The 23,501-nt window shown below is 37.0% G+C and overlaps 1 protein-coding gene across 1 annotated transcript; it reads right to left on the bottom strand.

Moving 5' to 3' along the window:
• Nucleotides 1-689: 689 nt before the first annotated feature.
• On the bottom strand, nt 690-21,641 carry LOC128216236 (uncharacterized). The gene is made up of 9 exons (XM_052922806.1): nt 21,561-21,641; nt 11,812-15,703; nt 11,221-11,439; nt 7,514-9,693; nt 6,557-6,662; nt 5,605-5,773; nt 4,670-4,799; nt 1,867-2,079; nt 690-1,472 (listed from the first exon to the last, which is right to left on the bottom strand). Exons 2-9 carry the CDS (start codon nt 15,665-15,667, stop codon nt 1,332-1,334), a joined length of 7,014 nt encoding a protein of 2,337 aa, XP_052778766.1. The 5' UTR covers nt 15,668-15,703; nt 21,561-21,641; the 3' UTR covers nt 690-1,331.
• Nucleotides 21,642-23,501: the final 1,860 nt, after the last annotated feature.

The following is a 23,501-nucleotide window of genomic DNA, read 5'->3' as shown; positions in this document are numbered from 1 at the left end:
TTTTTACAACAATATTTGAATGTGGTGGTTACTGAGAAACACAAATTATATTTTTGGCCTTAATATAAAATTCAACCATTTCCTCAAATGCTTGACATTGCTTTGACATAGATGTATGCCATATTTTTGCTAAAACATTTAAAAGATGCCCATTAGCAGATTAAAGAAATATTCCAAATGTTAAGTCTAAGCAAACATGTATTTTTTTATAGGTATTACAAAAAAAGTTAAAATTTGTTACCACCTATGCAAATGAGAAATTCTCCTGTACATATAGATCTAGACATTTCAATCGTCAAAGATCACGCTAAGGTTACAATCCCAGACGCTGAAGACAGACTTGGTGTAGCTTCTACACTGTCTCAGCCCAAGTACCCAGAGGATCCAGACAACTTAATTTTCCAGTATCAAGATAATTAACACAATAACCGTAGATTCACTAGTCTCAGCACTAGGCCTAAAAAAAATTGTCTGGTTAGGGTTACATCAAAAATAGGTAGGATAGGTAGGCTTTTTTTTATTTTTTATTTTTTTTATTAGGCTTTATAAGAATGTCATTTTCATCATTGGAGAATGGTGTTAAAGTTATCTTCTTTATAAGCAATTAAGGTTTTAAACTACATATTGAAAAGCAAAAAAAAAAAAAAAAAAAAAAATTTTTTTTTTTTAGTTTTTCATTTTTTTTTCAAACTGACTATAAAAACGTTAGGGTCGGCGCCTATTCCGTAGGTAGGGTCGGGTAACCCGAACCAAATGTATTTTTTTTAGGCCCTATACAAAGCACATAAGTTCTAGCAATCTTGATTATCTTTGATAACAACCCTTGACTCTGTAAACAAACTTAGTGTTTTAACATTTTCTCAGCACTATCCAAATTACATATAAAATAGTCATCTCAAATATCTGGGATAATTCTTAGATGAACATCCTAGACACTGTTCACAACCTTGGTGTTTTAACATTGTCTCAGCACTGTCAAAATTACATATAAAATAGTCATCTCAAATATCTGGGATAATTCTTAGATGAACATCCTAGACACTGTTCACAACCTTGGTGTTTTAACATTGTCTCAGCACTGTCCAAATTACATATAAAATAAAGTCATCTCAAATATCTGGGACAATGCTGAAATAACAATCCTAGACGCCTTGACCAACTTGTCTCAGCACCGATCATTAACACATATAAAATTCTTGTCATCCCAATTATCCAGAATAATTCTAAGATGACCATCTTTAACATTGTTCACAAACTTGTCTTAGCACTAATCTTAAGTACATATAATTCTAGTCATGTGATTTATCCGGCACAATGCTAAGATGAACATCCTAGACGCCGTAGATGAACTTGGTGTTAATTCTGCACTGCCTCAGCACCATGGCAACAGGAATCTCCTGGTATTGGGCTATCTCCTTGGCAACTGTCACTGCAAGGCCGGGATTGGAGAACTCTAGCTCATCCTTGGGAATCTGCGTGGTAGAGCATGATAAGGTCATATTTCTTTATCTGTTTTTGGAAGACAGCTGTATAAAGCTACTTTTAATCACTTTTTCACGAGTCTGTTTCCTTGAGCCAAAAAAAATGGTTTGGTAAGAGTTACATCCTATTCAAAAACAGGTAGGGTAGGTAGGCTTTTTTTTAAATCCCCGCTGTATAAAATGCAGAATTTTAGCAAGCCCGGAAATCATTTTAGCAGTGCAGATCTTACAGTCTGTTCCAATTTGAACCACAACCTCTCAAGTGAGAGGTGGACACCAATACCATTTCTCACCAACTCGTTAGCTTTCATAACAGTGTGGATAGGTTGTGGGTTTGATCCCCACCAGTAAAAAAGTAATATATAGGTTAATGTATTAAACTTACACATCTAGGAATGAAGTAAGGGGCGTCAGTTTCTAGCAACAGTCTGTTGATGGGAATATTCCTAGCCAGATCATGTGTCGGCTTGGCGCTTTTGTACGTGACAAGGGGCGTAACTCCGATGAACAGGTTTGGAAATGCTTCCAACCAGAGTTTTGCGTTAGCATAGAACTGGGTGAAACAGTGGCAATGGATCTTGTAGTTCCTCGGTACAACCTGAAACAAGACATTAATTCACAGTATTTATATCCATAATTTAAAACCAACTACACAATTTTGTTTTGAGCTGATCAACTTTTGTTTCAGACTCGCAAACATTTTTTCAGAACAGGCAAAATTTTCACCTTGCCAAATATTTATTTGGTAAGTGGATTTTTTTCCCCACTTTTAAGAGAATGGTTGTGGGGCCCTTTGATAAGGAAAAATAGCGCCATTTTTGCAAAAAAGGAGAATAACACTAACATGATTCTTATTTATGTTCAACTTGTTTTAAACCCTTTATTTAACAAACCTATGGACAAATCCATGAATGCCGCTATATTTCTACATCCGCTAAATGTTTAGAGGTCAATAAGGGGGAAAATATATTCTTTTTCAGGAGGGAAATTCGACTGAATTTTGGCCACAAAAAGGGCCTTAAAAAACACTGTTGCCTGTCCAGTGGACTGCAAATGTTTCACAATTTAGGAAAAGTGCTAAGGTAATGCTGCTTCCCCTGACAGTGTGTGTATACCACATGAAAAATTGCGTTTAAATGCTACGCCGGAAGGCAAACTTTTGCTTCGAGTGAAGACTTAAACAAAGAGAACTTCACTATTTCTTCTCAATTTAAATGAAACATAGCACTGTCTAGGCCCCTGACGGAGCCCCGCCTTCGGCCTTTTACCAGAGTTGGAATGGAGTGTTTAGTTTCTTAAAACACTTTGATTTTTTTTTTAAACAATACAGACGTCTTAGGGAGCACTGTCAAAACACTATTTTGGTATCAGGTTTGTCGAAGTGTTTGATGAAACTTATCACCTAATCAAACTCCGGTAATGGCAAACGAAGGCATGGCTCTTTAAGCGGCATAGACTGCCCTTTGGTTCGTTTGAATTGGTGTTGTAAAACAAAAGTTATCTTTGTTTTAAGTGTTCATTTTAAGCAAAATGTTGCCTTCAGACGTAGCATATAGCCTCCTTCATAAGTCCTTAGTCAGTTTATAGATATCTAACCTCCTTCATAAGCCCTCCTTACGTCGCTAAACGTCGCTTATAGATATCTTACCTCCTTCATAAGTCCTTCTTAGTCAGCTTATAGATATCTAACCTCCTTCATAAGCCCTTCTTACGTCAGCTTATAGATATCTGACCTCCTTCATAAGCCCTTCTTATGTCAGCTATAAATATTTCGAACCTCCTTAATAAGCCCCTCCTACGTCTGCTTATAGGTATCTAACATCCTTCATGAATCCTTCTAACAGCAGCTTATAGATATCTTACCTCCTTAATAAACCCCTCTTACGTCAGCTTATAGATATCTTACCTCCTTAATAAACCCCTCTTACGTCAACTTATAGATATCTTACCTCCTTAATAAACCCCTCTTACGTCAACTTATAGATATCTTACCTCCTTAATAAACCCCTCTTACGTCAACTTATAGATATCTTACCTCCTTAATAAACCCCTCTTACGTCGGCTTATAGATATCTTACCTCCTTAATAAGCCCCTCTTACGCCGGCTTATAGATATCTTACCTCCTTAATAAGCCCCTCTTACGTCGGCTTATAGATATCTTACCTCCTTAATAAGCCCCTCTTACGTCAGCTTATAGATATCTTACCTCCTTAATAAGCCCCTCTTACGTCAGCTTATAGATATCTAACCTCCTTAATAAACCCCTCTTACTTCAGCTTATAGATATCTTACCTCCTTAATAAACCCCTCTTACGTCAACTTATAGATATCTTACCTCCTTAATAAACCCCTCTTACGTCAACTTATAGATATCTTACCTCCTTAATAAGCCCCTCTTACGTCAACTTATAGATATCTTACCTCCTTAATAAGCCCCTCTTACTTCAGCTTATAGATATCTTACCTCCTTAATAAACCCCTCTTACGTCAACTTATAGATATCTTACCTCCTTAATAAACCCCTCTTACGTCAACTTATAGATATCTTACCTCCTTAATAAACCCCTCTTACGTCAACTTATAGATATCTTACCTCCTTAATAAACCCCTCTTACGTCAACTTATAGATATCTTACCTCCTTAATAAACCCCTCTTACGTCAACTTATAGATATCTTACCTCCTTAATAAGCCCCTCTTACGTAACTTATAGATATCTTACCTCCTTAATAAACCCCTCTTACGTCAGCTTATAGATATCTTACCTCCTTAATAAACCCCTCTTACGTCAGCTTATAGGTATCTTACCTCCTTAATAAGCCCCTCTTACGTCGGCTTATAGTTATCTTACCTCCTTAATAAGCCCCTCTTACTATAGATATCTTACCTCCTTAATAAGCCCCTCTAATGTCAACTTATAGATATCTAACCTCCTTAATAAATCCTTCTAACATCAACTTATAGATATCTTACCTCCTTAATAAGCCCCTCTAATGTCAACTTATAGATATCTTACCTCCTTAATAAATCCTTCTAACATCAACTTATAGATATCTTACCTCCTTAATAAACCCCTCTAATGTCAACTTATAGATATCTTACCTCCTTAATAAATCCTTCTAACATCAACTTATAGATATCTTACCTCCTTAATAAGCCCCTCTTACGTCAACTTATAGATATCTTACCTCCTTAATTATCTCCAGACAGTCCTCCTCAGCATCCCTACAGTGTATCACCAGGGGTTTCCTCATGGTAATGGCCATCTCCAGCTGTATTCTGAACACCCGCTTCTGCACTTCCATGTGCTGATAAAAACTGTAATGAGTAGGCAAAAATATGAGATGTTTTCAAGGATATCCAACTGTATTCTAAACATCTCCTGTTTTACTCTGTGTGCTTGTAGACACTGTAACAAATGTTTTAAACGTGTTTTCCACATTGTGGAAATGAGAATAATTACTTACGTACAGAGCTAGCCTTGTAAATAAATGTAATGTCTGTTTTACTTTTTTTTTTTTAAATTTAAACCACAAGCAAAGCTACTAAGATTACAAGTTTTATATACCACTTTTACTTTCACTCAATTTATCATGTTTATAAACATATTACAACATTCACTTTCTCAAAAAAAATCTTAATAAATATCACAAGAAATCTACTCCTGCAAAAGAGTTTTTCCAAATAAATATACCGGGGTATATCATGTCATAAATCATTCACTTCGGCAAACTAAAATTCTGCCTATGGAATGTGTCATCTAGTAAAAGTGCCCACATTTTTTATTTTTGATTAAACTTTAACAATTCATGGGCAACAACTCTGAATTTAATGGTGTGATCAGGCTGTTGATCAAACTCAGTCAAGAAATAATGCCAATGAACATTGTAACCAAGTTGGACAAAAATTGGATAACAATCAAGACCACTACTTCTTGAAAGTAAGAGAGTGGAAATAAAAGTGTGATGCTATGGACGCTGCCAATAAATATGACCTGTATTTGTCTGCCAGGCTTCGATCGTAACATAAAAATGTTGGTATTGTTTCAAACATCTGATAGTCGGCAAAAGTGCAACTACGCATTCAACAACTCAACACATATAATGTCTTCTATTCAACCTACCTTCCAGAATAATCGAGCCCAATTTCCCCAAGGGCAATGCATTTCGGGTGTTTCATGCAGCGTTTGAGCCCCTTCTCAGCGTTCTGGTTAAACCCTGTGGCCATCTTTGGGTGACACCCCATGGCTATCCATACATTGTCTTCCTTCGCTACATCCTGCCATAGGCCCCCTGAAAATAACACAAAATTCCAAAACCTATTTTAACTATTACTCTTCACAACTATAATATAACGATGAACATTTTTGAAATTGCAAATGTCTGCCCTGTCCCTGTTATACCACAGAAGTTGAGTCCAATTTTTGAAACTTTTTACATTGCAAATGTCTGCCTTGTTTCTGTTACATCAGAGAAGATGATGTCCATTTTTGAAACTTTTTACATTGCAAATGTCTGCCTTGTTCCATTTATAAACAGAAGACGATGTCCATTTTTGTAACTGTCACATTACTCATTTCTTTTTCATTAATTTCCTATTTATTTGTTGCTAGCTCCCATATCATTAAAGATCCTATTCCTAAAGAAAAATGCTCGAAAGTAATAATTATGTTCGTCATTTTCCTATATATATACATGTGTGAATTGAATTTTGCTAGTATCAAATTAAAACAATTTTAGAGGTACCAACAGAATTAGGAATTGAAAATCATGAACAAGATCCTTTAATGAAACAAGGCCCAGAACCAATTAACACTACAGCATGAATCTTCTGAAAGGAAGTCTGTGGCTTACAGAACACAGCCTTCAAACTGTTTGAGTAAAAATTCTGGGTACGTTTTACTTCATTTTATGATCTAAAATCAGTAACACTACTTAAACTTGTATGTGAAGTTTGAGGGCTACAGCCTTCAAACTGGTACAGGAAGATTTCTTGATTGTTTTCTCTGTAAAAGAATCAAGTACATGTATGCCTACTTTCTTTCAAAATAAATCATAAAACACTTCCAAGCATACCTCCAGGGGTGAAGGTCTGGGGGTTACAGAACACCGCCACACAGCCTTCAAACTGGTCCGGGAAAGTTTCTGGGTGCTTCTCTCTGTATGCTGATAACGTCCGACCCTAAGGGAAAAAGTAACTGTTCATTTAAAACTGAAGATATAATTTTTCATTTACAATCAAGTTGCAGTATATTTTGGACAGTTAAACTTGATTAATATTGCAATTCTTTTACAACTTTTTGAAGCTAAACAGTGATCAAAGCATGTCTTTGATAAAAAAAATTCCTTTAAAGTTCCTACCTGAAAGATCCTAAATTTTGCACAAGGCAATATAATTATGCTATCCAGAAATAATATAACAAAGAAGTCAAACCTTGACAAAAATGGTCACTAGTTATTCAGGAAACAATTTGCAATCATTCAAGATATTTAGAATGCATTAACAGCAAAGATTATTTGTTTAAGAATAGCTATGCTAAAATCGAGAAATAGTAGGAAAAAGGTTCATTCTATTTCTCCAGGATGGCCTTTTGATGAATTTTGGAGGCCAATATAAGGCCCCAATCCCCAAGGCAGGGAATATAGTTTTCTCCCAATATAAGTTTAAAATTCCCCCTCCATAAATCTCAAAATCTTTAACCTTTGTAAAAATGATTAAACGTAAATAAAAATGTTCTACATATTACATGTATATACTACATTACAAATGATTAAATGTAAATACACTTCATTACGAACTGTGTATTGATACATGTATGCTACATTTATTTGCATTAAAATGTTCAAAATTCACTTTTTTAGCAAAAATAACACAAAATTCCCCATTCTCGGGGCTCCTGGCCCCATTCCCCAAATGTAGAAAGACAACTCTGTTCTATATTCAATGTCAACTCGAACCTTTTAATGTTTAATCCCTTAAATCTAATTGCACAGTTAATTTAGTAAATTTGAGTAGACGCCCATAACACTAACCTCAAACTTTTCTCGTGAGAATAGGAAATCCAGATGGCAGTGGGTATCGATGTACATCACTCCGAAGTCATGAAACAGCTTGAAGTTAGTTCGCCACTGTGTTCGAACAGATTGTATCTCTGTTTCCGTCTCAGCAGGAGAGTATAACGCAGGTGAACCAGACTGACCGGGGGAAACACCTAGATTACTCAGCCGTCGTTTCATCTTAGGTGTAGAGCCTTGCGGCTCCCAACCCATCTTAGCCGTCGGCTCTGGTTCGACCGCTTTTCCCGTTAGTGCAGAGTTACTGGGTGGCGTATAGTTTCCCCAGAAAAACGGACTGTTGTTTTTTGGAGGCAGCATGTAACTGGAGGCGTTCTCCTTTTCATCAACAATGGGACATGTTTCACCCTTGTACTCACTATTTCCGCTGGCGCCTTGACTGCTCTCTGGCCTGTTATTTTCAGCAACAACCGTAGCAAAAGCTTTATTCCTTGTAGCACCTTTATTATACATATTTTGACTCTCCTCCTTAGCAGAACGACTAGCTACCACACTACTCGGATGATTATTCCATGGACTGTGACGTTTCTGAGAATACACAACCATCCCCTTTTTCAAAGGGTCTTCAGCAGTGAATGATTTCAGAGTTTTCTGTTTCACTTTACCTGGAACATCCCTTGCTACTTTTGTAGCACCCTTTTTCACTTCCTCATATTCAGGACTTGTCTTAAACTTTTTGGCAGTATGATTTGCAGGAGTTTTATTATTGACTGTATGCTTTCCTGAATAGAACGTCATCGAATCCACCTTATTCAAAGTGGCTAAATCAAATGGTTCTATATCAGACCCAGAGCTTTCGTCACTAGCCGCATACTCAACCAATTTCCATGGCACTTTACCTTCAGCCTGAGGTACAACAGCAAATTTACCTTTAATATCCTCAACAGGGCCTTTCTTAACACTAGCAACTTGCTGTGGAGCAGTTTCAATATTTCCATCATTACATATAAGTGGTCTTATCGCCCTTGGCGAAAATCGAGGAAAAAATTGCCCTGGTCCATAAACATATGGCAACTGAGGTCCATATGGCATTTGTGGCCCAGGTGGCATTTGCGGCATGAATGGTGGCATTCGCATTGGCATCTGGTAACTCTGTGGCATTCTGGGATCCCAGTTAAATCTTTCCTGCCCTTTTTTAGAGTGGTCTTTATCCTCAGCAGATGCTGGTGTTGGTGGTGGGGGCGGCGGTGGGGGTGGCGGGGTGTAAGGGGAAGGGGGTGGACGCATTCCACGACAGTCTGGTCTATATGTCATAGCTCGTGGGAACCTATAATCATTCGGCCCCCATAAGAACCCTGGAGGTCTGAAATTTGTCCCAAGCATGTCATGTTCTGGGATAATCTCTTCATCGCCATTATCTTTGATCACTTCTTTACCACTTTCGTCAAACTTCACACCAGTTGTTTTCTGAATTGTTTCAAGCAAAGATGTAAGTGTTTGAGGCTTCCATCCAACTTGCTGCTGTAATTGCCTAGCATTCAAATATTGTTGGTTCACTTTTTGAGTATTCTGCCCTTTAACTGGGGAAGAGGGTGGCGTCTTTGGCCTTTCAGGTGAAAATAACTGGGGCTTCAAACCACTGTCTAAACTTGCGAAATTCCCACCTTTTTTCTGGTATCCCGAAGGATTCATTTCCGACACATTCTGAATACCTCTCTCTTTACCAAATTGAGAAAAACCTTGAATTTTCTCGGAATAAGCACCAATATGTCTCTCACTTAATTCAGAACTGTTCCTTTTCTCAACTCCCTGTGCTTCGGCCCAACCTCCACCAATCTCATTACCATTAAAATCAGTGTCCCTCTCTTTTGAACGTTTAACAACATTGTCACTTCCCAAATCCTCCCCACAATCACCCATTCCAGCTTGTTTCTTAAATTCTTCTAACCTTTTAGTCACGCTATGCAATGCAGAGTCCAGGCTTTTCTCTGAGATTCCCGCTTGATTCAGACCCTCCATAGCTGCTGCTAAATGAGATGCTGAGGTTTCTAGACACTTAGGGAGGTTTCTATAGTCTCTATGAGGAAACTTTTGTCCTTGATAATCCTGTAATGGTTGGTGACTGTTATATACAGATCCAGATTGGCACCTGGGATGGGATGTTCTATGTAATACTTGCGTCTGGCTCTTTTCTGTGGCTGAAATTGTATTAAATTATGATTCATTGAGAGGAAACACTACTTGTACTTATATATATGAGGGCTACTTGTTGCATATATCGTGAAAGTTCAGAAAAAGTGTGGGTCGTTCCGACAGACAACTTCCCATATTTTGTATTTTGACAGTCCAATTTTTTTTTGGCTAATTAGCCTTTGTTGCTAATTTTGCATTGACAAGGTATAAATAAGTATTAAGATATTAACCTCTATTTTTTTTGGCTATGTTTTGTTTCAAAATAATAAATCAAATTTCAATGATACCATTTTATTGAAACTCACACTTAAGCGAAATGAAAATTTTGATTGGTCAATTTGAAGGCAATGTGTATTTGATAATTGATCAAGATTAAAGCTGCACTCTCACAGATTGAATGTTTTGACAACTTCTTTTATGTCTTGAAATGAGCCAATTTTTGCAAAAATCCATGGATACCAGTAAAATAAGACAGCTGACAAAAAAAAAATTTTTGTATTTAAGTTCAAAAATTGATGATTTATGCATTTTTCTTACTCCATTAGTAACGGTTTAGGCCATAAAACATTAATTTTAACAGAAATTTGAAAATCTATGATCTGATTTTATGTCAGCAATCTCATATCATTGGTTTGCATATCTATGTTTACGCAAAAAAAAATCTTTTTCCAAGACAAAAAAAAAAAACAGTTGTAAATATGGTAAATCTGTGAGAGTGCAGCTTTAAAATGGCACATGATAGCATGAGGGATTTACAGGCGTGTATCAGCAAGCACAGAAGTACAAGTACCGTAATAGTTTGATGACATAAAGTAAAATATTAATGATAAAGAATCAGGGGGAGTAAGCGTAGCAAGAGCCCTTCTTAATCATTCAGAAATTACTTTAGGGGATATAACTGACTTAAAATTCATTGCCATTGGCAGACACATGGAAAACCACAAAAGTTGAAATTCTGAACTATTAAGCATAGTACTGAATGATTGCCTATCTGCAATTCCATTGGCTGAAAATGTAGGTTATCATCTACGATTAAGATAAAATTCAGCAAACAACTTAAATCTTTTAAAGTGTAGCTAGCAACATGTACAAGTAGATGTTGTTTATTGCAACCTCTCTATTATCCTAAAACATTGTACTAAAAGCAGGTTTTGTTAAATGTAGAGATGATCACTGTAATCTCTATTCTATTGTTCTCAAGGGGCATAACTCAATTCATACTTTGTCAACGGTTATGAAACTTGTACCATCTATGGTTATTGATATTGTGAACATGAAATGAAACAAAAAGTTTTAACAACCCAATATTGACATTTATACCAATGTTTTGACAATACCATTTTTTTCGCAAAATACGAATGATCCATTTCTGGTTCACATTCATTTAATTTAGGGTTGACACCAAAAATTTAAGAAAATTACTCTAATATTATTCATTCTTAGCCTAGTATGATGACTTTGTAAAAGTTGCTTCAATAAATCATTCATCAGACTGCTTTCTTTAATCTTACCTGAGCTTTCTTCAATCTTACCTGAGCTTTCTTTAGTAGCCTTCTCTGGGCACGCAAACACCTCTCTATTGGCAGAACACCTCTGATCCACGTCCTGGTATTGTCCTTGACCAATGGGAATCTTTCTTTCACACCCGATTGACGGTTCAGTAAGCTCTAGGATTGGTTCCTTCAAAGCTGGTGTAGAACAGAATGGTTGCCATGCGGACAGTCTGCTATGCAACGTGGGCTCCTCATGCTCTGAAAATATAAACAATTTCTCAAAAGCTGAAAAATACACTGACACCACAGAGAGCAGTTACAGAATAATATATCAATAAAAGCTAGGTTTCCTTCGAGGAAACACATGTTATTGTGATAATTACAAGGTCTTTTTATGTAAACATTTCATGCAATAAAGCTCAAGCTTTGAACAAATAGTGGGTTAATACTGTTAATCATTAACCTAAATAATCACCATGTGAACAAAAGGTGCAAATAAAAGATTTCATAAGAACTAAAGCAGGCCGTGAATTTGCAACACCAAAAATCATGCATATAAAGCAAAGCAAAACAACACAGTGGGGATTAAAGAACAAATAACAATATTGCAGCATTCCAAACATTTATTACCTAAAGACTCATATGACTGATATCCCAAATCCACACTGCCTTCCCCTGGTACGTGGGGCAGAATTCTTAGTTTCCGGGGATTACCCGCAGGGCACTTGCACTCCTGCCATATGATGTACTTGATATCACATGGACGACATCGGCACACCGAATCACTATTAGTGGTATTCTGATTCTTTGCACTTGGAATATTCTCAGTCCCTTTTACTTCACTTGTTTCTGGTACTGTTTGTAATGGTCTCTCATTGTTTTTACTAAAACTTTTACCCACACCTCTCTCCCTTGCATACTCAGTTCCAAATACTTCAGCACGTTTATCTTCATTACTACCATTAACTTCCTCATAATCACCGAGTTCTTGACTGTCTTTCCACGTTGCCCATTTTTTAGGTTTATCATTATCACTTGGATCTGCACAAACAGGCTCAATCTTCTCATGCAGTTTCTTACTAGTTTCAACTATCTTACTTTCAGCTTTCTTTCCCATTCCCACTTTCACACCCATGTCAGCATTTCTTTCACTCATTTCACTTTTATACATTGTCTGCCGAGAAATTGCCTGATCTACCTGATGCATTCTTTCCAACTCCTGTTGATACACATACCACTCCCAAGCCATCTGTTGCTGAGTGTGATACCAATACTCTTGTTCAGATGGATATCCACAATTCCCATTCATCCATGGATTGTAATACCAAGAATGCTCATATCCAGGAGAATATCCACTGCCTCTACTTCCATATGGGTCATTCATTTGAGCGGCAGTTCCTCTAAACTCGTCACTAACTTTAAACCCATCAGTGCTCTCTTCTTGCGTAGCATTTATGACATCAGATTTCACACTTATCATACTACCACTGCTCGAGGACTCCACATTCCTATCTAGTTTTTCTTTCCTACTCTTCACAACATTATCAAGAGGCAAATCAGAAACCTCAGTCTCACTTGCTACATTTGTGTAAACTGCTTCAGGCTGGGTCCATCCAGAACTGATTGAGCTCGTCTCATCAGGCATTTTTTCAAACCAAGCACAAATCTTTGTAGCAGAGGCTTTACTCAAACCATAAGAACTAGCTTCAAGACTGTCTTTTTCAGTATCATCATCTCTTTCATACCCATCTTTCACATTGTCAAGACTCTCAACATTATTTCCCAGCTGCTCAACATAACTTTCCTTTTCTTTACTTAGTACATTAACCAGTTTATCAGCATCCAATGAGACCTCAAGAGTTGGAGGTGATGGGGGCAAATACAGACTTCCAGGGTTTTTGACCATTCTTTTATTTTCCGTACTTGGAATGGAAGGAGGCAAGAACACTTGATTAGATGTCTCAATCTTTCCATCAACAAGCCCAGTCACATTTTCATTCTCATTCCTTTCTAGTTCACCCATGTCAGGAATGGGAGGTGGCAAATAGGGTTTGTCAGATTTCTGAACCTTTTCAACAACAGTATCTTTTTCCATTTCAATGTTTTCACTTAAGTCCAAAATTTCTGGAATTGGTGGTGGTAGATACAACTCCTTGTTACTGACATTTGCATATACATTCTCATCAATTAATTCACATTTTATCTTCTTTACACATTCTTGCAAAACATCACCTTCCTTAACACAAGCATCTAAATTCATGTTAATTTTTTCCTTTTCATCGATCTCAGATTCCCAATTCTCTGTTTCCTGAATTTCCACTTTGGACTCTTGTTTATTTTTACTTAACTTGACACATTCCTTTACATTTTCATTGTCAATTGTCTCCTTCTTGTTACCACAGTCTGCTATTTCAGAAGTCCAATCTTCAGATTCTTGATGTGTCCAAGATGCGCCCAAATCCATTAACAACAATTCCTTCCTATTTTCCACCATATGAGCATAATCTCTTCTAAAAGGTTTGTCAGAATATCCAGAGGAATATCCACTGCTTCCTGAGATCCATGAGTTTCCATAGTCATATCTGTTGTGTGTAAATGGTCTTGCTCTTGCATTGCCTCTTCCGTATCCCCTTCTGGATCCCCGAACTAACGGAAATAGCCCATGACCATCTGGCATTAACTCACTATCAGACATTGTCAAAGGTGGTCTGAATTGCTCAGGCACTTGGGGGTGAAAGTTGGGTGGAGGATTGGAGAATTCCATTGGAGCTGAAAACTGAAAATGAGAAAATTGAACAACTTCTTCAGCAATTCTTTCAAGACGACCTCCTTCATTTTTCTCATCATTTATTGCATAAAGTCTTTCAAAATCTTTGTATGGTGATTGGCACCTTTCAGACATATAGTATGGTTCATTTATTTTTTGTTCCTCAAACAATCCATATCCAGGCTTCCATTCATCAGAACAGATATCATCAGATTCTTTGTCAACATTTACAATGTCCTCAGGCATCTCTGCAAAGTCAATCAAGCCATTTTTCACAACGTCAACTGGAGGCATATTTCTTCCTATTTTTCTTAACTCCTCTGAACTGTAAAAGTGAAATGGGGATAAGCCTTGATTTTCATGCTCAGCTTTACCAATCTCTGCACCTTTACTCATGCGTTTATAAGTTGTTTCATTGTTACCAGTACTTTCTGCCACTGTATTTGAACATCTCTTTATAGTTTCTTTCTTAGGTGTACTTTGCATCTGTGGAAATATTATGTCCTTAGGATATTGTTCACTGGATTCATTGCTAATCTGGACAATAGCAGCGTCTTCTTCTTCGATTGTATCACGTTTTTGCTTAATGCTATCACCTATTTGATCAGAAATATGTCCAAATTGTTCTACACTCTTTTCCTTTGATATCTGATTTTTCTTTGCATCTACACATTGAATATCTGTAATTTTAACAGCATTTACACTTTTAATGTCTGCAGCTCCAACATTTTCAATCAGACTTCCCTTCATTGTCCCGACATTGTCAATCTGATTCATCTCTGAAACTTTAACATCTTCAAACGCATTCATGCATGGACTTTCATTTTCATTGCAGCTGTTTCTACCTAATCCTTGGATCACATCCATTTTCTCATTTTCTTCTTTTATTTCAAAACTCCAATCCTCAGTGAAATTATACTGAGCAGCCAACTTGTTGCTTCCTAGATTAGAAATATCAGTTGAATTTTTCCTGTCTAAATCATAGGCTACACTTTTCGCTGTTGCATATTGTTTCTTAGACCTGTCATTATTTCTACCTCCAAATCTGCTATTCCTTCTGTTCAACAGTCTTTTCGCATCTTCATCCGAATCATTTTCAGACCAATCTTCATTCTCTCTTTTAACATATTTTTTTCTTTTCTCTCTTTCTTTCTTAGTTAATTTTCTTGACTTCTTCTTAGACCGGCTTTCTGTACTTGCATTCAAACGATCAGAACTTCCTTTTCTTTCAAACCTTTTTCTATTGTCTTCACCTGTGCGAGCTGTACCAGCAGTTTCAGCGGAGAATGAATTTCTTCTACACACCATGCTTTTTGAACCTGAATTAATATCAACTGACCAAGAGTCACCAAGACCCCTTTTAGCTGCATGTCCATTTTCTTGTTTATCATCAAGCCCTTTTACATTTTCTCCTCCTTTCACACTGTCAGCTCCATTAACCACTCGACCAACCATTTCACCTGCCCCCTGTTCAAGGCCTTTACTTGGTGTATCTCCCTTGTTTCTTTCAGTGCCAACTTCCTCATTCTCACGCTTAACTTCATCACCACTTTTATCCTTCACATGCCTCCTGTGGCTTGGCAAAGATGGCTTGTTGTCTAAATGTCTTGTGTGTGCATCTACTTTCGAAAATAAGCTCAGCTCCATCATAGATTTACCGAAAATTCTCCCTATTCCCGATTTCACCCTACCAGGTGTTCGACTTTTTTCTTTCGACATGGTGGGCGTAGAGTCTTTAGTCTGTTAACATGCTGCCTGAAAATTTAATGCAAGTTTTTAAAACTAAAGAACATACTTCAGTATAATTGTTCATTTTCTTAAAGAGTTGTCTGAATTAATAAATGAGTTGTACATTCTTTCTGAATTACGAGTCCAAGGTCCATGACAATTTTACAGCATGGACACGACCAACTACACTGAATAAATACAGCAATCCATAATGATATTCTGTCAGTGTGACCATAACCTTTTGAGGTAGGGACATGGGTCTTGCACGTGACACCTCATTTATAAGTACTGAATACATTGCCAAGTAATTTCAAAATCCCTCTCTGCATGACAGTGATAAAGCACAGACACGATAAAATATATTCTGTGTCCATATACTCATGACTTTTTTTTATATCCAGAATTCATAATGATCAAATTGCATATGTGACATTAAACTTTCCGGTACTTGGTCATGGGTCGTGCATGTGACACATGGTCTTTTTGTACTAAACAAATGTGCCAAGTAATCTTAAAATCCCTCCCTGCATGACAGTTTCAGTCTCACACATGGACTTTAAAAAAAAAGCGGATTAAAGGACAGTGCAATTTTGATACCAGCATGACTTCCTTTGAGGGCATTAAAAAACTTAACTACATGATGCCAGTAATTGAAAACATCATTGAAAGACTTTCTCCAAAAGTCTGCAAATCAAATGTGTCACCTTGGTGAGTGTGAAGGTCACAATGGTCTGCGCATACTGATCAAAAAAGATAAGAGGCCTAAGAGGACGCAGATATTATCAACACCTGACAAAATAGTATTTTGTTGTCTGCCATGCTTTGCAGGCGACAAAAGAAGTATTTCAACAAGAACTTTCACAGTCATGTGATAAATACTTCCAATAACTATCCCCTGACCAGAAGCTTGAGTCTTGGCAAATGGCGAGTGATAGCTTTTTGTAACATGACAAGATTGACAACAACACCTGACAAAGTTATCTCTCAAACATAGTGAACTTTATGACCAAAAAAACACTAGAGCTATCACTGAAGGTGATTAATACCCCCGAACGCCGCCCTGATATGAAATTGCAGTCAACTATTTGGAAAGCCAACCTATATATGACAACTTTATTTGATGGACTATCGTCAGTTATTCATTTTTTGACTGTGTTTTTAAAAGTTAGAAAAAAGGCTTTAAACAATATCAGTGATGCTTATACTGAGATGTTAATACTAATATATTTGATGTTCTAAAGCACAGAATATACGATTGCCTATGATCATCTATAAATGAGTTAAGTTTATTTTTTTTAAATTATGCTCCGGACAAGAAAAAAGTAACAAACGGGAAATAACTCTGTAATTGGCTGAAAAAGAATTGCGGTTCCTGTACACTGCACTTCCTCTCATTATGATCTATCACTGTATGAAGTTTCAATAAATTCAATCCAATAGTTTTCAAGTTATGCTCCGGACAAGAAAAAGTAACAAAGGGCAGCAACTCTGTAATAAGCTGAAATAGAATTGTGGTTCCTGTTCACTGCACTTCCCCTCATTATGATCTATCACTGTATGAAGTTTCAATAAATTCCATCCTATAGTTTTCAAGTCATGCTCCAGACAAGAAAAAAGTAACACATCCAGTACTTTTCAAGTTATACTCCGGACAAAAAAAAGTAACAACGGGCAATAACTCAGTAATAAGCAAGAATAGAGTTATGGTTATTGTACACTGCACTTCCTCTCATTATGCTCTATCATTGTATGAAGTTTAATCCAATTCCATCCAGTAGTTTTTAAGTTATGCTCCGGACAAGTAAATTGCAACGACCGACCACAGGGTGACTCCAATATACCCCATTCAAACTTCGTTTGTCGGGGGTATAAAAATCTAAGATTTGGCCTAGTGCCCATTTGTTCTCACATGTATTAAATTTGGCCAAGGGTTCATCAAGGAAATACATTTTGATAACCGGTAACAGTGAATGAAAAACAAGAGCTGTCACAGAAACAGCGCGCTCGACTATTCCGCCGCTTTTCAATGTAAGGATTGAAACGTTTAGGCAAAACATGCATGGACCACTGTTAGATTAGATTTCAATGCAATACATGGTGTGCTGAGATATTAACATAAATGTGGTTCCATGCAAAACCTTAACCAGAATTTCTAAGTCGATTAATAAAGGGAAATTATTTTGCATTAAATGCAAACTAGAGTTATCTAACTTGGTTAATTAAGTAGGTTGGATGGTTGACTACCATTGTATAAAGTCTCAATGCATTGCCTCAAGTAGTTGCTGAGATATTTACCTATGTGTTCTTACACGCAAACCCTTAACCAGAATTCTAAGTCAAATAATAAAGGGCAATTATTTGCATTAAATGCAATCTAGATTTATCTAACTTGGTTAATTTAGTAGGTTGGATGGTTGAGTACCATTGTATGAAGTCTCAATGCAATACCTCAAGTAGTTGCTGAGATATTAACCTATGTGTTCTTACACGCAAACCCTTAACCAGAATTCTAAGTCAAATAATAAAGGCTTATTATTGGCATTAATTGCAAAGTAGAGTTATCAAGCTTGGTTTATTAAATAGGTTGGATGGTTGAGTACCATTGTATAAAGTCTCAAGGCAATACCTCAAGTAGTTGCTGAGATATTAACCTATGTGTGCTTGCACGCAAAACCTTAACCAGAATTCTAAGTCAAATAATAAAGGCCTATTATTTGCATTAAATGCAATCTAGAGTTATCTAACTTGGTCAATTTACTAAATAGTAGGTTGGATGGTTGAGTACCATTGTATTAAGTATCAATGCAATACCTCCACGCCGACACCAGGGTGAGAAGTATAGCTCTCCTTATTCTTCGAATAGTCGAGCTAAAAATGCCTCCAGTGTTCAATAGTGTTCCAAAGATTTTTCACAGATTTGACCTTGTGACCTAAGGTTTTTACCCACACCATGTGACAAGCTTTTAAAACCGGTGGAGATTTGATCAAGGGAAACATTCTGACCAATTTGAACCATTATCTGACCAATCCCTACCAAGATATGGTTCCAGTCAGAAAGAAAAATGACGGAAGGCTAGACAGACAGACGCAAGCACGGAGGAACGGACAAAATGCTGTTCGGCCAGAATTAGTAACTAGAACTCTGCGAGTCGGATGTGTGGCCTGTCAAATTATTTACTGTCGACATTATAGCTGTAAGATTGGCATTTTATTCATTTATAGACAATGATGTTGCCATTTAACTTTCAAGTGTAGGTGGCATTTGAACTGAAGGTAATAACGTTAAACCGGACATAAATTAGCAACCAAAATTAACAAAGGGCAATAACCCTAAAAATATGGAAGCAAGAGTTACGGTCCTTGTGCACTGCACTTGCCCTGAATGAAATATATCTACCTATTAAGTTTCAGTTTGATACCTCTCATAGTTTAAGATATATGCCCCTGACAAAATTTACGTTTGAAAATTAACAAAGGGCAATAACTCTAAACATATAGATGCAAGAGTGACAGTTTTGTGCACTGCACTTGCCCTCAATGAGATCTATCTAGCTATGAAGTTTCACGTTGATACCTCTTATATTCTTAAAGATATGCCCCGGACAAAACTTTAAGCATAAAAATTAACAAAGGGTAATTACACTAAACCTAAGAAAGCAAGAGTTACTGTTATTGTGCCCTGCACCTGCCCTTCATGAGATCTATCTACATTATGAAGTTTCAAGTTGATAACTCATATATTTTACAAGATATGCCCCAGACAAAATAGTAAACATGAAAGTTAATAAAGGGAAATCACTCTAAAAATATGGAAGCAAGAGTAACAGTTTTTGTGCACTGCACTTGCCCTGAATGAGTTCTATATACATATGAAATTTCAAGTTGATACCACTAATAGTTTACGAGATATGCCCCGGACAAGTTAAAACAGGACGTGGACGCCAACAAAGGGCAAAAACTCTAAAAATATGGAAGCAAGAGTTACGGCTCTTGAGCACTGCACTTGCCAGTAATGAGATCTACCTAGCATTTTAGCTATGAAGTTTCAAGTTGATACCTTTTATATTCTTTCAGATATGCGCCAGACAAAACTTAAAGCATGAAAATTAACAAAGGGCAATTACTCTAAAACTAAGAAAGCAAGAGTCACTGTTATTGTGCACAGCATTTGCCCTCCATGAGATCTATCTACATATAAAGTTTCAAGTTGATATCTCTCATATTCCACAAGATATGCACCGGACAAAACTTTAAGCATGAACATTAACAAAGGGCAGTAACTCTGAAAATATGTAAGCAAGAGTAACAGTTCTTGTGCACTGCACTTGCCCTTAATGAGATCTATCTACATATGAAATTTCAAGTTGATACCACTTAGAGTTTATGATATATGCCCCGGACAAGTGAAAACGGGACGCAACCGCCACCGCCCCCTCCGCCGACAAAAGTAACCCCTACATGTCGCCTAGTCAGGAGACACAAAAAGCAGTTCAGTTATTCTATGACAGATCTGTAACTTCCTTATATATGTAATACTTAAGGATTTTTTGTGGCCAACATTTTGTTTGAAAACCAAACAGAATAATTGATTGCAAAGTGAATAGAATCATAAAATAGTGTGATTTTTTTTAAATAAAGGTGCTTCAAGAAAAATAAATGTGTAAATCTACAAATGGCTCAATCTGTACATTTACAGATTATGTGTAATTTTACACACCGTTTACCTGATGAAAGCAATAAAACTACTCAGTGAAACAATAAGAATTATATACCCACAGTCCTTACAGTCTGCCGAAAATTGTGCAATTTCTGCCTATCCACCTGACAGGGAAGTTGAAAGATTTAGCCTGTCTGAAAAAATATTCGCCTGTCGGAACAAACATGTCATGAAACAGTTTACAAATCAAGTGTTGACGATATTTAATTGAACCTTGTTGCAATCCAATCCCATGGTTGAGATTAGCCATGATTACATATCAGAAATTGCTGACTTTTGTTCATGTTTTGTGACATCGACAAATATGGGATCGACTAACTACCACTTGAGCAAATAAACATCCGAAAGACAAAAAAATTGCATACATTCACTATTCATTTGAAATGTAATAAATTTGTTTGTTTTAGTTGGCCGTTATGGAATAATTTAAATTTATATCAATGCAGAATTTCTAAATGTTTGAATCTACCCATAGTCACTGAAGTATCATTGGCAAAAGCACCATGCTAGTGGTCCTGGGTTCAAGCTCCACACCAGGCACACTTTTCCTCCCAGGTTTACTTTACTGGTGTCAGTAATAAACAGCAAGACTGCCTGGATTGGCCTGATGGTAATTGAGGTAGTGTGTGGTGGTGGTGGGGGGGGAAGGGGGAAAGTACCAGCCACCCGGTGGGCTCAGTTGGTTAGAGCACCATGCTAGAGTTCCAGGGGTTGTGGGCCAAACCCCCTCCACCTCCTTTTCCTTCCAGGTTTACTTAAGAATTTGAACTCGGATGAAATTTCGCTTCTCATGACCATTCAAAATAATCTATATAGACATATAAGTTTTGAATCCATGGTTTTTATGTCAAATTGCCAATGTCGAAACAAATGTCAACGACAACTTTCACCTTTTTACTGAAATTTCTATTTTCCAACAAATTAATTTAATGAAAGTTAAACACACACCTACTGCAGTATGTGTGACAATAATACGAGTAATTCCCCTACAAAAATTTCATGGTATCGCTAAGTACACATAAAACAGAAAGAAAACATGATTGCAGAAACTTTGCATATTTGGGTCACGAAAACATATGACATTTTGAAAATAAACTTTGTAACCACAATTCACACGTCAAACAAATAGCATATAGTTGCTTGTGTATAATAAAAATATATACATACAGTAAAATAACGAATGACAACCTTGTAGCTCAGTTTCATAACATTGCACTTTCTGCAGCAGAAATGTCGCAAAAAGTTTCGCGCGCACGTGCCAAATTCCTCAGGCGGCGTAACTCCTGCTGGTACCAAAATGTTATGTACATGTCCGTGTACATGCGAACTGCAGAAAAAAAAATCCGCTCGATGCTCAAATCCGATGTGAAGACGTGAGACGCTTGGAATTTCAGTATATCATCAAAACACTAGTCACAGTGGTGTGTATAGTACTGCTGTTCAGTACAATGAAGTCAGCGGCGGTCCTGGATTTGACATTAGAGGGGGCGAAACTTAGGGGCGTAACCTTTTGACTTTAGCCCCTCCACCAGAAGCTGAATTTGTTTGGTTAAAGATGTTGTTTGGTGGGTTAAACTGGTGTAGTTTTGAGTCTATTTGAGTTTTTTTTCTCCGATTCTGTCATAAAAAGTAAACTTGGACGAGTTAGGGAGTGTGTGTGTGTGGGGGGGGGGGCGTGCGAAGGATGCTTCCTACCCTGGATCCGCTAGTGGAAGTAAGAACTGTCACTTTTGAGGGGCCCGTTCAGGATACAGGATTTAATGCGTAATTTAAGTGTAACATGAAATTAATACTGCACATATGTTGTTTGCTCCTGAAACACACCAATTAACTAAGTACTAAATCTTTGTTGTAGTTTAAAAATCTCCTTGCCAACAGAGTTTTAATCTCTAAACCAAGCATTTGAGTATAAATGTTTAAAGATTGAAAACATCAAGTACAAATGTATCTTACTATATTTCTTAACTCCGCTACATCTAAATGTATTAAAATAGCGTCTTAGCTTAGATTGTGTCGATTAATTTAACAACTTGATTACTGTATTATTGTATAATAAGCTATAAGGATATGGCCGCCGTAAGGATGTATTTTAAGTTGTTGTTGTTTTAACCCAAATAGAATTACAACCCAGTCGTTATTAAGTTTTGAAACCTACACCAGTAATATTACTCAATACTTATTTAGATTAATTATTATTAATTTAATTATAATTATAAACTTAGCTTCGGCCTTCGGTAATATATTCCGTTACCCTTCATACTTTCCGTTCGAACATGCAATTTATGCTGGGCGTAATGGCCATTAAATTTCGATGATTTAGCTATGGTCTAGTGGTATAGGTGTCCTCCTCTCACCCAAGAGGTTGTGCAACGGGTTCGATCCCCATCAGGTGTACTTTCTCATGGTTTCTCAAATAAAGGACACAGTACTGGTTTCTGCCCAGAAAACGGACTCGAGAGTGATTCTATAAGCTTAACTTTCGTTAATCGTCACAATCGTGCTAAAATAAATTTGTATATACTATACGAACATTGACTGACGAAATCTCGTTTATATGAATATGCATAAAACGAACGAACGAACGAACAAAAGTTTATTCAATGAAAGTTAGAGAATAACTCAAACAATAGCTGTCATAGCAACTGACGATCGAATGCTCCCGAAATGACGTCCAGTTCAATTGATCATGTAATTATTAAAATGTCTATATTTAGGAAGAGCAAACATAAACTATAAGCATATGACAGACCCCATGGTGGTTCAGGCCTAAAATGTTTGGGAGTTATTGGCATGGGTCTTGCCATCGGCTGCAAATCATTGCCATGTAGCGATCACATATGTACCAATACGTATCCATGCATAACAAAGTAACAACCCGGACACATCAACTATACTCTACTTTCATACAAGCAATATTCCATAATGATAAAACTCATAGTGTAACTTTGAACTTTAAGATAGAGACGCGAGCCTTGCATGCAACACATCGCTTTAATGTACCGAACACATGTACGGACGGACGTTGCGATTTCAATATACCCACCTTCGGGGCCTAACGACCTGAACACACGGACACAATTGAAATTAATAATGTTGTCAAAGAGGTAT

Source organism: Mya arenaria, chromosome 14 (genome assembly GCF_026914265.1).
Source record: "Mya arenaria isolate MELC-2E11 chromosome 14, ASM2691426v1".
Lineage (NCBI taxonomy): Eukaryota > Metazoa > Mollusca > Bivalvia > Myida > Myidae > Mya > Mya arenaria.
The sequence above is the reverse complement of the archived record's forward strand: the minus strand, read 5'-3'. Positions and strand labels throughout refer to the sequence as shown.

Excerpts from the sequence above, each read along its gene's own strand:
- LOC128216236 (XM_052922806.1), bottom strand. The coding sequence starts at position 15,667 with ATGTCGAAAGAAAAAAGTCGAACACCTGGTAGGGTGAAATCGGGAATA. Across the intron at positions 4,800-5,604 it reads GGGCTCGATTATTCTGGAAG|TTTTTATCAGCACATGGAAG; the intron begins GTAGGTTGAATA and ends TACTCATTACAG. Across the intron at positions 1,473-1,866 it reads CTTACTTCATTCCTAGATGT|ATTCCCAAGGATGAGCTAGA; the intron begins GTAAGTTTAATA and ends TCTACCACGCAG.